This window comes from Pseudoliparis swirei, chromosome 4 (genome assembly GCF_029220125.1).
Source record: "Pseudoliparis swirei isolate HS2019 ecotype Mariana Trench chromosome 4, NWPU_hadal_v1, whole genome shotgun sequence".
Lineage (NCBI taxonomy): Eukaryota > Metazoa > Chordata > Actinopteri > Perciformes > Liparidae > Pseudoliparis > Pseudoliparis swirei.
In genome coordinates, this window is record NC_079391.1 from 4,845,175 (window position 1) to 4,860,125 (window position 14,951).

The window sequence follows — 14,951 nt, forward strand, 5'->3', positions numbered from 1 at the left end:
CATTTTAATGCATTTACTCGCAATGCATTGTGTGTAGATTTTAAAATGTGTTGTGCATATCTCCGATGTGAGGTCCTCGGACAGGGATGTCTGTGTGCAGTTTGTAAAGCCCTCTGAGGCAAATGTGTAATTTGTGATAATGGACGATACAAAATAAACTCAATTAGGCCTAAATTGCATTTTTAGGAAACAGTTGTCAACAAAAGAGATAAAACCTTAATATGCGTTTTCTTTATAGATGTTTGTGGAAAGAGAAGACAGCCAGTTAACACAGAGCTGCTCCAAATGCCATAACCGTTTAAGCTTTGGCTATGAGCATTAAGTGTGTGTGCTGAATGCATGTTAATAAATACATTTGACTGATTTTCAACGAATACGTTGTATTTTTTTTTTTACTTCAATTTTTCACTGTTTTCTGAAAAAGAAAGGAACGTGCAAAGAAAATAAACATTGATCAAACAGCAGTCTAGCTATATGTGTTTCAAACAATGAACTTTGGGAGCAGTTACACTTCGTCTGGTCCAACCCTTTCATGTAATCTCCCTCAAATCCACCTCTGAGGTGGGATCAGGATAATCCTGATTTTTAGGATCAAACTGATCCAGATTTCCCACCAAAGTTTTGAAATACTCAACAGCAGTGGTTAATCCGGATAAAAGGCAGGATTGGATAAACAAATCCGAATCTGAATCTTCAGGATCAGATTTGCTTTGAAATACCCGTTTTTGGGATCTGATCAGGATTTAATCCAATCCAGGAGGATTAATCCTGGTGGATCATTTTGAAATACCGGCCCCAGATGATTAATACTATAAGGATTTCTTGCCCATGAGCAAGGCTGCGTTACAATATGTTGTTTTGCATGAGAATGACCTTCATCACATTAAGATTTGATGGGTCTCTGCTGAGGGAAACCTATAATATCGCCTCCAGCTATCCATAAATCACTCTACATACCTCTTTGATTCATTAGTTGTGCCTCTTCAACTCTCTCACACACACACACACACACACACACCCTGGTGCGCATGTCTTCCATCCATTCGTCGAGCCGGCGAAAAACAACATTCTCAGGACGCTGTTCCACACTTGAAACGCAGCATCAAAGGAAAGAGAGACCTCTGACTCAGAAGCACAAGAAAGTGCATCCCATCATCGGTGCTGTGTTGTCGTCACGGCGACGGCAGCCTGACCTCAAAGAGCTTCCTGTGGCTCAGCGATGGGAGACTTCAGGGTTAATCGGGATGATGAGTCCTGTGGGTCAGGAAACGGTTTTGTAGCACATATTTTGAACATATTTTTTGTCGTACATATGGCCACACACACACACACACACACACACACACACACACGCCGCTCAGTGATGCGATTGTGATGTCACGAACACCTGCTGTTGCATCACGGCATCCTGTGCTCTAGTTCATGCACATCACCTGTTGGTGTATCCTCCGTTCCTATTGGTTACCCACGTTAGAGTCGGTTCTCCTCAGCCAATCAACTCGTCCCTCAGGATGACGGATGACGAGCATTTGTTTTGATAATGCATAATTCATATTATAGCTCGGCGGTCCCGTCCTCATGTTTAACCTCAACTCGGGGTCCCTGCGGTCATGGAAAACCTGGAAAAGTCCTGGAATTTTAAAATGGTTATTTCCTGGCCTGGAAAAGTCCGTGGGAAAAAAAAAAATCACAACAATTTTGGAAAAATCATGGAAATCTCGTTATATCCACATGTTCATTTACGCTGAGTTTGAAATAATTCATAGGTTTTTAATAGAAAGACGCTCAAAATATAAGCCGGCACAGGCTCTTTCGTACAATTTTCTTTTTTTTCTCGCCTGCAAGTGAACGCACCGTAACAGAAAGGTCCGGTGGCCATAGCAACAGTAGCTCAGGGATAATCCACTGTCATGTACACACCGAGATTTCACAAAAGGTTTGGTCATGGACATTTGGTTTAAAGTCCTGGAAACCCATTGGTCAGCGTGTATGAGCCCCGTCCACTGCATCCGGCGGCCACATCTCACATTATCAACGTCAGTGTTTTTTAAATTTTTTAAATCTTCTTCTCTCTCTCCCCTCCTGCTCTATTTATTTGAGAGCATGTACATTCGATTACGGAGATAACCCGGTTAACCCTCCTGTTGCCTTAGGGTCAATTTGACCCCATTCAATATTTAACCCTCCTGTTACCTTTATATTTACTGACATATTTTACCCTCGGGGTCAATTTGACCCCAGCAATTAAAACCTCCAGAAAATTATTAGAATTAATATTGTTTCCCAAGTTTAAGTGTGAGGTACTTTGTGTTTGTTTGTTGACGACCTAAATAGCCCTTTAAATATATAAAAAAGTTGATATTTCTTATATGTTTGACACAGTGAAAAACAGCCTGGGGTCAAATTGACCCCAAAGAACACCGACGTTAAACATTGAATGGGGTCAAATTGACCCTAAAGGTAACAGGAGGGTTAAAGTAATTGCCCCGTCGCGTTGCACCGTAGTCCGACGGGGCCGAACACAGCGAGGGCCGAAGGGCTGCGAATTTACGGCCGAAGAAAAGTCATTATTTCCTGTAAGAATTTAGAATAACAAAGACGTTGCGTCACCGCGGGACGACACCGGGCACATGTTTAGGTTTGGAGACTTCAGTTTGGCTTCATGAATAAAGCTCCTGTGAAACAAGAGGACGAGCCCGAGGTGCATGACTGTCAGACGGTTGTTGTTGTTGTTGTTGTTTGGAGGCCCGTCGGATGTTTTTCTGTCTGCCTCCCGACTCATGTGATCGAGGAAAAGGAGCGTCGACCCGCAGCACGAGCTGGTCGAGACTCTGGTCGGGAGACGAGATGAACTGGGAACAGGAGTACACGGTCGCCCGAGTAAGTTTTTGCTCTTTTCCCATTTTCATCCCACGCCTTTCCGATCATTCAGTCGGTCGATAGACAAACCAAATCTTATTGCCTTCGCATTGAAAATGTTTTGATCGCCGTGTATTTATTTATTTATTTATTTGTATGCGTGTTCCTCGCATAACACAAAAAGTATTAAACCGAATCGCATGAAATTTGGTGGGATGATTGGTTATTATCCGGGGACCATTTGATTCGATTTTTGGATCGCTCAGGTTAAAGGTCAAGGTCATGAAAAGGTCAAAATCTTCTTTTTACTATAGCACGGTCAATTTTTATCCAATTGGCATGCAACTAATGCCAACATGTTCATAATTCAATGCCCAATCTTGTGATATGCGAAGTTATGCGCTCTACCGAGTGCCCGTTCTAGTTTAAACTGTGAAAGGAGATTTTAAAGAGACTTTAAGTCCAATTAGACTCTGATCTGTTGAAGGAGAAGCGCCTTTCTCTTGTTAGCATCTCTGATCCCTGAGCTATCTGGGCTTGAACTTCCTCCATTGCCTCTTTTAATATATACCACAGAGCCGCTGACACACCCTCGTTCCGCGGGAAACGGCACATCGATGTGGACGGTGATAACGCCGGTTAGCGTAGCGGCAACTCTGACTGTTAGCCTGAGCTGCGTTTCTGGATGACAGCGTCGTCTTTGTTGTAGTTCGTCCTGACTTTAGCCGGGTGTCGCGACCCACTTGACCAGATGAAGAAGCCACATGTTCCTCCTACTGGAGGACAATCAAAGATCTTGTTGGAATGAATAATACCTGCTTGAGCGCTAGCTAGCTTAGCATGGCTCAGTTGTCATTGTGTATCATTAATGGACTATTCAGACACATCCTGGTTTAAGATACGAAACAATAAGCTGTATGGTTCTCCTGCATAAGCTATGAAGAGAACTCCACTCCTCAAAGACTCTGGGCATCGCCACCGTTTCTTAGGAAGAGATCCTAATCTTTTGCCAATCGGCTAGTCGTCGTTCCCGAGTTGGGGAGCTCAACCGTTTTTTCTTCTTTCCACAATAAAAGGTCTCCGTATCTCGGCTTCACGCCGCGTCCGCCCGGCCGAGCATTAAAAAAGCAGCAGATTCTCACATGGGTGGCGTCATGTGACCGAGGCCTCCTCCGCGGTCTGAGACTCCACCGACGGCTCGACTGAGAGTCTGTTTTTCGCATTCCTCTGCGGCGGCCTGGGAAGTTTGTTTCTGCTCCGGCGAGCGCGTTCACACACTGTTCTCACGTTTTCATCCGTTTCCTCTTGAGCCGTTCTCACCAAGGAACGAGGATGTAGATGTAGAGGATGTTGCTTTTAATAATCCTGCACAGAAACGACATGTTGAGGTTGGACATAGTGTCCAGGGTGGCGGTCCTCTGGGTGGTCGTCGAGGCCCTGAGAGGTGAGCGAGAGCAGGAGAAACCCTGCGGGAGGCTCAGAGGAGGCGGAGCAGGAGGACTTGAACCCAGGAGGGAAAACTCAGAGCTCAGGAGGAGGGCGGGGCCTCGATAAGCTGCTGCTGGCTTTGTGCAGATTTGTAGTACACACACACAAACATACACACATGGTACTCACACATACGCCGTACACACGCACAAAGTACTCACACACAGACACACACGCTCTCTCCCAAAGCCTCGATCTCTGTCGAGAGAAAATGGTTTTATTTAGTTTTACTGTTGAAAGCCGACTTTCACCATCAATTTAACAACCTAAAACTTTTCTTCAAGTTCAGTGGTGACAGCCGTCTTTGCATTGTAACTTTAATCTGGTGTCTTTATTAATGTGGACACATTCATCTCTGTGTTCAGATGAGAACCTCGGCAGGTGGACGCTTTACTGCCCACTCGGCAACCTGAGACCTCGTCGATCAGCCGGCGCTCTGCCAGCCGAGCCGGGTCCTGATCTTTTGTCTCATTTAAATCAGGAATAGCTCCCAGAGCTTTATATATACATATGTATGTATATATATATATGTTTTAATTTATTATTATTATATATATTTATATATATTATATATATATTAGCCTGCTGCTAACAAGCCGGTTGTCCCCCGCTGTGAGTAAATAGTAGATGGTTAAATATTTAGAAATCGAATACATTGTGTCATGAAATACTTTGTGTGTCAGAAAGTTCAAAAGTTCAAACTTATCTTTATTGACAATTTTCAAATGTTAAAAATACAGAAAATCAAAAGTTCGTTTGTCTCTTTTGTCCGACATAAAGTGAAATCATATTTTCATATGAATACATATAATAAAGTGTCATAATGTCAGAAAGTACAGTACAGTACAACTAGAGCACGTCAGTTTGGTTCTCCAATAAAATTCATCAAATTTGTTTACATTTTTTTACATTTTGTATTGTAATATTACATTCCTGACATTTTTGTTATGTAAACAACTTTAGCACTGAACCACAAGGTCACTGCCGAGACATGTACGACTTATCCAGATAACACGCATCACATATTGTAGATTATGTCTTAATATGCACAAACATAGTTTTCCCTTTATTAAAGTCAGTCTTTCTATCTCGTGGATTTCTTTAATAATTTAAATCCGGTTATCTACTGTAGTTTATAGTATTATACACTGTTTCTGGAACCATCCGTCACTTCCTGTAAATCTTTCTCGCATGATGATGCATGTCTATTTTTATGTTATCGGTAATAAAAGAAGAAGTTATCAGTGGGAATCCCTCATGACTTGAATACAACCCTAATATCTGATCAATATTAGATTGTAGTTAGATTGATATCAAATAATTGTTCGATTATTCAGCATTTCTATTGTCATATATTCTACTATCTATTTATGTATAAATTTAAATGTCGACTAAATGTCTCAGAGAATGTAGTTATAAAAGCTTTGGCTGACGCAGCACTGAGTGATACCAGGTATTCGTCTTGTTTCTGGAAGCAATGGAACGAATGTTTGTATGTTTTTTAATCCCGAGTGATTTTTTCTCTTTTTTTTGGCTGCAATGGCTGGACCGGTGTCCTCGTATTGTATATATTGTTGTTGTATTTGTGTTTGTTGTTTTATGGACCCATGAGTCTGGAATAAAGATATATATATATATATATACTATCATTAGCATATATGGTATCCCAAACTAAGGACTAAAAGTCCCACTGCTGCTGAACTGATATCCATTCTTCTTTAATCTGTCAACCATATGGACGTCCAACACCAAATGGCCGTTAAACCTCTTTAATCTCGTGTAACCACCTCTTCTGACTCGCTTGACTCGATCTTCAAGGACCGGAATGAAAGAACAAAGCAATGAAGCGTCTGGTGGAGGATCACTCTGAATCCATCGAGTCCTCCACCCAGAGCATCTGCTCCTGACGGGAAGCAGACGGAGAGCGAGCCGCCTTGTTCCCATGATCCTCACCCAGAGGGTTCTCATCCTCTGGTGGATACATAGCATCTTGTTTTTTATATTTGTTGTTACTGCTCTCTTCACTTGATCTCTGAACCCTTTCTGCACATCGCCGTGGAGACGATGCTCAGCCACGGGATGCATGACATCACAGCTCTGACGTCTTTTGAGAGTCTCTCCTCTTGGTCTGCGGACCCGAACTCACACGCCGGACCCTTCATCCCTCCATCCCTCCATCCATCCATTCCTCCATCCTTCCCTCCATCCATCAATCCTTCCCTCCATCCATCCTTCCCTCCCTCCATCCTTTCCTCCCTCCATCCTTTCCTCCCTCTATCATTTCATTCCTCCCTCCATCCTTTCCTCCCTCCATCCTTCCCTCCCTCTATCATTTCATTCCTCCCTCCATCCTTTCCTCCCTCCATCCTTTCCTCCCCCATCAATCCGTCCATCCCTTCACCCCTCTTTCCATCCTTCCCTCCCTCCCTCTATCCATCCTTTCCTCATCCATCCTTCCCTCCCTCTATCATTTCATTCATCCCTCCATCCTCCCCTCCCTCTATCCATCCTTCCTCCCTCCCTCCCTCCCTCCCTCCACCAGGCAGACGGAGAGGCTGCACTCTGACTCATCACAATGTTTCCCTCCAGCTTTCAGTCGCGCTTCTCTTCTCCAGCTTGTGTTTCATGGTGTGTCCTTGAGAAGTGTGTGTGCATGTGTGTGGGCGTGTGTCTGTGTGTGTGTGTGTGTGTGTGTCCTTCATCTCTCCTCTGTTTTCTGAACCCTGGGGACATTTGTTGGTCTATAAATATGATTCTTAGCCGCCGCATTAATTCTGGTCACATGACGTCTGTTCTTCTGTCCATCCTGGAGAGGGATCCTCCTCTGTTGCCCTCCTGGAGGGTTCTTCACTTTTTTTCCAACGTGAAAAGTTTTATTTTAGGAGTTTTTCCTGATCCGATGTGAGGTCAAAGGTCAGGGATGTCGTGTGCGTACAGACTGTTAAGCCCTCTGAGGCAAATTTGTGATTTTGGGCGATACAGATTAAACTGAAATGATTTAACAGTCTGCTTCTCGTTCCCACACTCGAGTACACACACACAGACACACACACACACACAGACATAACTAATTCACGATGAACATGTTTGACACCTACTGGCAAGAGGAAGTGAGCCTCGCGGTGCAGCGGTGTGGTGTCTCTGTGAGGTGTGAGGCTGTTAAAATCTAGCCGTTTCTATTTATAGCCCGTCTCCTCCTCCTCTCCTCCCCGCTGTCTCTCTATCCCTCTTTGTCTCTCTCTCTCTCTCGCTCCGTTGCTAGGAGGCAGGCAGCTTAGATCGTCTCCTGCGGGGACCAAAAAGATGAAATGGTGGAATAGGAAGAGTGATGGAGACGGGCAGTTTCCCCTTTAAGGGATATGTTTCTCCAGTTTAAACTGACATGTTTCACATCTTTAGAAACTTTATTTACCCCTCTACTATTATAGATACAAGTCTTCTGGTTTGAACAAGGTTTGGCATCATATGAGAGGCTTTCAGTGGCATGTAGGTGGTTAAAACCACTAAAAAGAGCAATAAAAAGTATCATAATGTTCATGTTGTTAGTTGTCATTAGTGTTTGTTAAAGTTTCCCTAATTCATACTTTCATTCTTTGCTTCAAGAAGAGTCGGAGTGCGTTTGCTGACACGTCGTAACACCATCTGATGATTATATGAAAATAATATATGCTAAAAGTTACACCAGCTCTGATAAATAAGTCCGTAGACGTTGTACCAACTTTATACGGAATATTAAGTTGAATAAACAATGAGCTGCTTGTGGTAAAGAGACAGTTGGTATCACTTTTTTAAATGCACATTGTTGTTTATTGTTAAATTAAACTGGGAAGATGTCTCTAATGAGAAGGAATATTAAACATATGTGTATTTAATTGTTTTATTTACACCGTAAATTTCAAAACAGTAAGCCAATCAATTTAAGTTTTAAATATTCAGGTTGTGATGATTTCTCAGAAACATGCAGCTGGTTATTAAGGTATGTTAATAATTTAAGGGTGTATCATATTTTTTGAAAAGTGAGTGTAAAGAGAGAAAAGGATGAAAGATAGGAAGAAGACAATTGGGACAAGCTGGGAGTTTAGTGGTGGTGAAGCTCGTCATGAAACAAAATAAAGACAGAAGATCTGTTGATAGAACTTCTTTTGCTGCTATTTCACACTCGAATTAACCCGGAGAGAGACAGACAGACAGACAGGGAGGGGGGGGGGGGGTTGGAGGGAGAAGCTCTGTGTGACCATGATGTCATGATTCAGATAAGCGGGAGGGAAGCAGCAGACCGAAGTCTTTCACTCTCTTGCGTCTGTTAAAATGCCGACAGCGGTGTATGTATCTTTATGCCTCAAGAAGCCATGAAATCGATGTTGAACATCCAGAGAGTAAAGAAAGTCATTCAGATACGTGTGTGTGTGTGTGTGTGTGTGTGTGTGTGTGTGTGTGTGTGTGTGTGTGTGTGTGTGTGTGTGTGTGTGTGTGTGTGTGTGTGTGTGTGTGTGTGTGTGTGTGTGTGTGTGTGTGTGTGTGTGTGTGTGTGTGTGTGTGTTGTTATTCAATTTTGAAAGTGGTGTCCCCATGTCAAGGTCCTCACAGGTATGCGATTACAAGTGTGTGTGTGTCCATAATTCACTTGAATTTGAAGTACACGAGTCTCAGCCAGCTGTAATCTGTTAAGATTATAACACGTAAAGGTTTTAGTCTAAATCCCGTTGTGATTATTTGATAATCTCTCTGCTCTGCTCTGAGTAATGCTTTAACAACGCCGCAAAATACGAGGAGAATATTTTTGTTTTTAGAGTAATCATTTTAATTGTAATATTTTCACACTTACCATTGATTCATTTACCCGTGCGGACGGGAACTACACAAAACTAACACAACACTTGCTCCTGGAACACAAACACCACCTCAATCTGTTGTGTTGAACCTCCTCATTTAATGTTCCCTTTTGCAATATCAAATTTACTGCAAGGAAAAACAACCTCTCTGTGGTTTTGATCACTAGCTTATGACTTCATTTCAGCCTGTACACACACACACACACACACACACACACACATTCTAAACACGCGCTGGCCTGGTCTGTCTGAGTTTCTAACATCTCAGTGTGGTTCAATTCTCATACCATTGCACAACCTACTTTGTGCGTTAGGGTTAGTGTGTGTGAGTGTGTGTGGGTTCCTCAGCCATGTGACTGCCAGTGTTCATCACCATTTGTCCACATGTCTGTAATCAGCTGATTGCCTCCAGTCACAAGTCTCTCAGACCTGAAACTGTTTTCAAGTGAACTGTGTGTGTGTGTCTCTCTTTTTGTGCGTGTGCATTTGGATTTGTGAATTTTCAATTACAGTATGACCACACAACATCCACGACGACATTCCTCTCTGTTCGACAGTGTGTTTTCTTTGCATGTGCTCCTGACTGGAGACACAGAGCTCCAGTGTTCCCACAACCAGGAGAAAGGAAGTCCGCGTTCACGTTTCCCATCAGACCTCGTGTCAAGGACTTTGAGTTGAATGCCTGAGACACACAATGAGATGAAATCACTCACTGCTCCTCAATATAAAATGAAAGAAATGGAGGCAGGTTCCCAAACATGTCAATAATTCTTAAATTAACTCGTATATCTCGGTTTCTTAACTTTTAATTCCTTTAACTCGTCTTGTTCTGTATTTTTTGTTTGTAACTATGTGTTTCATATGTTTTTTTTATTGCTTATAACTTTGTGTTTCTTGTGTTTTTCTCTTTGTAACTATGTGTGTTTTGTGTTTTTTATTGTTTGTAACTATGTGTTTCTTATGTTTTTTAGTTTTTAACTTTGTGTTTCTTATGTCGCTGCCTGTCTTGTCCAGGTCACCCTCGAAAAAGAGATTTTTAATCTCAATGGGATTCACCTGCTTAAATAAAGGTTTAAATTATTTATTTATTTGTTTAAAAAATGGAGTAAACGTGTCAGTATCGACATTAGCTCCAAATGATATTAATATTTACTTAAATAACCAGGCGGAGGAGGCTTATGGAACATGGACGCATCCCGCTTTTGTCACATGAGTTTCACAACGTGGGATTTTCAAAAGAAAATGTCACTGAACCACGCTGGAAAAGAAGGAAAAAGCTCTTTTGGCTCTGTCTTCGAATGCGATGACCCATCTTTCATCTAACTTGTCTTTTTCTTTCCACCCCTCCGTCTCTCAGTGCGCTCGGGTGTGGATCCCCGATGCAGAGGAGGTGTGGAAGTCCGCCGAGCTGACCAAGGACTACAAAAATGGCGACTCCTCCCTGCAGCTCATGCTGGAGGATGGAACGGTGAGGATGGATGGAGGCGTCGGGCGAAGGGGGAGGGGTAGAACCGGTGTCTCTCTCTCTCTCTCTCTCCTTTCTTTGTTTTATCTTCTGCGCGTCATTAGTGGTTATTGCTTTTTTATAATTAGCACTTCTCCATTTAAAATGCCCCGAGGAGCATTTAAAATGTGCAGCTGTACATTTAACAACACAAACAGCTGCCAGCTCGGAGCGCTCTCCCGTTAATGAAGTCACTTGATAAATGAGTAGTTAAATATCACATAACATTTCTCAGGAGGCAGCGAGCTCGAGTTCAGAAAATGTCCTTGAGTGTTCTTTATTAAATACGGCATCCACTATTTTGAGTTGATAAAAATAAGACATTTATCTCTCTATTGTCTGAATTATCATTAATAGCAGTAATACTAATATTACTGTAATAAAAAAAGTAATTTATTGTCATTAATTTGGTTCAAGTCTTTGAAAACAGAATAATTTTGCTGTTATTCAATTTTGAAAGTGGTGTCCCCACGTGACACCTCCTCATCACGGTCCTCACAGGTATGCGATTACAAGTGTGTGTCCATAATTCACGAGAATTTGACAAACGAGTCTCAGTTTGGTGTAATCTGTTGAAATTATAACACGGTTTAACAAGGTTTTAGTCTAAATCCTGTTGTGAATAATCTCTCTTCTCTGATCTGAGTGATGCTTTAACAACGACACACGATACGAGAGGAGCGTATTTGATCTGCCCTTGTTTTAAGAGTAATTGTTTTAATTTCTATGAAATACGGCATCCATTATTTTGAGCTGATACAAATAAGACATTTGTTTGATTTTTTTTGTATATGCTGCTGTTGAAGGGAATCAAGATATCCACTCCGTTAGCCAGGCGAGCGATCCGATTATGTATTTCATTCCCGATGTTGTTTTGCTTTTTTTAAGAGAATCAACCTTTCATAAAAAAATTAAAAAACATAACAAAGAGATCCATTTAATATGGATTTAAACTTATCTAATGTTTCCACGCAGGGAAACTCGACAACAAGATTAATACAATGAGGCTTTGAGCGACCGGCGGTTATTGGGTTTTATGCTACCGAGCCGTGCCAAATCACAGCCTCATGACATATTTGAGAATATATGCATGAAATACTGGCTGAATATTGGCCTTGAGCAATATTTAAAAGTTTTTCTCACGCCGCTTTTGGCCACTGAAAGAACTGGAATCTTGATTTGCTTTCAAATCATAAAATCAACTCTAAGTGGAACAATGTTTACAGTTTGATTTGTATGTGTATTAATCCTGATACACTGCCGCTGGATTAGAGCGTCATCTTGATATAAGTAATATGATCTTGTATATATTTTGTTATTTTGGGGATTCAATCAGTGCTATTTCTAAACTATTGTTATTGGGGGAAGGGAGCTCCAATAGGAGCCACACAGAGACCGATTGGGCTTTATCTCCTCCAAATAATGCTGCCACATAACATATTCCAACAATATGATCCATCCATCTCACTTCAGGACGTTCTTAATGACAAACAATGCTATATTAAAAACAGTGTATGTAATATTAGCTGGAAGAATTAAGCAAGTCTTAAACTCTGACTTGAACCTTTCATTCTCACTTTTGTCTTTCCAAAAAAAATGTGCTCATTACATAAACCTGTTATAAATCTATTATAAATGTGTTATTAACGTGTTATAAACATGACAACTTTGTTATAACTCTTATAAACATGTTATAACTCTGTTATAACTCTGTTATAACTCTGTTATAACTCTGTTATAACTCTGTTTTAAACATGTTATAAACCTGTTATAACTCTCCGGTGGTTCTCCACTCTCGCCTCCAGAACCTCGAGCACAAGCTGGACCCCCAGACGAAGAACCTGCCGTACCTGCGTAACCCCGACATCCTGGTGGGCGAGAACGACCTCACGGCGCTCAGCTACCTCCACGAGCCGGCCGTGCTGCACAACCTCAAAGTCCGCTTCAGCGACTCCAAGCTCATCTACACGTACTGCGGTGGGTGAACAACGTCAAACCTTCAGCTGAAGAAGCTCTCGGGTCGAGGAGGTCATGTTATGAAAGAGTCGGGTCACATGTCTGCTGCACAACTAGATTTAAACAATATTTTCCACATGAGCTAACAGAGAAGGTCATCACATTATGTTATATACAGTAAAGTATTGCATGCAGCAGGTCAGATAATCACCGTGTTCTTTTATTCACACTTGCACTATCTTTTTTTAACGTTTTTCTTTTGTTAAAAATGCAAAATTAGGGAAAACACGTGACTCATTGTATTCCAGCTTTATAAAAATATACATACAATCAACTTTCTGGAGTCCTGCTAGTCCCCTCTCTGGATTTAGGTTATTGAGACTACCAATCAATGTCCACAATGATCAACACGCAGTAGATTTATATTGATGCGATGCATCTTGAGTTCACCTGTCCGACGCGCCTCAGGTGTACAGGTGAGCTCACGCTCTCCCTCCTCCGTGTCGCAGGCATCGTGCTGGTGGCCATCAACCCGTACGAGCCGCTGCCCATCTACGGCTCTGACATCATCAACGCGTACAGCGGCCAGAACATGGGCGACATGGACCCGCACATCTTCGCCGTGGCAGAGGAGGCGTACAAACAGATGGCCAGGTGTGTGTGTGTGTGTGGTGTGTGTGTGTGTGTGTGCTGAGAAGCTTCGGTTATAGTCTCCTTGTCGCTCGCCCCTCCCTCTCTCTTGTGGGTTTGTAGGTCAAAGCTGAGCCAGAAATAGACTCATGGGGGTCTCACCCCCTCTCTCTCTCTCTCTCTCTTTTGATACTTCCTCTCTCTGCGTGACCCAACCAGTAGGTCTCTTATAGGTCATGGACACACTGACTTACACATGTAGACTAACAGCATTGTATACCAAGTTCAATCAGCACTCAGATCTCCCTCCCTCCTTCCTTCCTTCCTTCCCTAAGCGAGGGCCGTGTGAGGCAGTAGTCACCAGTATAACCCTCCCAGTGTGTCCACTGTGATGGACGCTGGAGGAACCCAGTTGCTTTGCTCCACGTCCGAGGGCCTTTCATTGGCTGCTAAATTAATTACATTCATAATCTAAAATGTTACAAAGGCAGCTCGTTGTGTATATATATATATATATATACTTGTGTGTGTATATATAGACATGTGTATATATATATATAAATATGTGTGTGTATATATATGTGTATATATATGTGTGTATATATATATATACGTGTGTATATGTGTGTATATATACATATATGTATATATATATATATATACGTGTGTGTATATATATATATATATATATATATACACACATATATTTATATATATATATAGCTTCTTTATGTTGATTAAAATAAATAAGTGTGTTTTCTTGTGTCTGTCAGGGACGAGAGGAACCAGTCGATCATCGTGAGCGGGGAGTCCGGAGCAGGGAAGACGGTGTCGGCCAAATACGCCATGAGATACTTCGCCACGGTCAGCGACTCCACCAGCGAGGCCAACGTGGAGCAGAAGGTGTTGGCTTCCAACCCCATCATGGAGGTGAGGAGGACACGGGGCCGTCGACTGGAACCCCGGAGTCTGTCCACTTTTCATTATCATTATAAAACCCCGCAACATTTCTTAAGAGTTCTAGACGTGCCGATGGGTTTCTCTCCGCTGGCTCTCTTCACCTGATTCGACTTTGTATGAACCGGGTTGATGGTGTGAAGGACTGGAAAGCACTGGCTTGTTCCCTCGGCCCACTTACTCATCATTGATTGCGTAATAGATTCATGGGTGATCTGGGCCCTGTGTCATTACTCTTCTCCCGTATCTCACTCTCCTCCACCGGCGTTTCCTTCCCTCCTTCCCTTCTCTTTCTCCCCCACGCCGCTCAAAATGTTGTAACTGAAACATATAAACGTATAAACAACTCCCAAATATAGTGTCAAATAACTCTTTGCATTTGATTGTTGTTTATTGGAGTGTAGAAATATTGTACATAAGAACATTTCTCTCATATTATAACATAAATCCATTTAATTTGAAACCTTCAAAATAAAAGCACGGGATATTTTTGTCTTTCAAGCCGTCATGGGCCACATGAAATGACGCGGTGGGCCGGATTCGGCCCGCGAGCCTTGTGTTTGTGCTCTAGAGAGTCATGATGACAGGAGGGGGTTGGAGAGCTCCCCTGTGCCCATATGCTGCCTCCCTTCTTCCCCTCCTCCCTTCCTCACCTCGTCCGTCCTCTACAAACGCTCCACTAACGTCGCTCTCGTCCCCCCCGGCCGCAACTTTCCCCCTCGATC

At 42.4% G+C, this 14,951-nt stretch overlaps 1 protein-coding gene across 1 annotated transcript in view; it reads left to right on the forward strand.

Moving 5' to 3' along the window:
* myo5aa (myosin VAa) overlaps positions 1-14,951 on the forward strand; it is a 60,988-nt gene that overhangs the window by 5,883 nt on the left and 40,154 nt on the right. Inside the window, 4 exon segments of the mRNA XM_056412710.1 lie at positions 10,537-10,647; positions 12,489-12,660; positions 13,149-13,293; positions 14,043-14,199. Coding sequence (XP_056268685.1) covers positions 10,537-10,647; positions 12,489-12,660; positions 13,149-13,293; positions 14,043-14,199 — 585 coding nt within the window.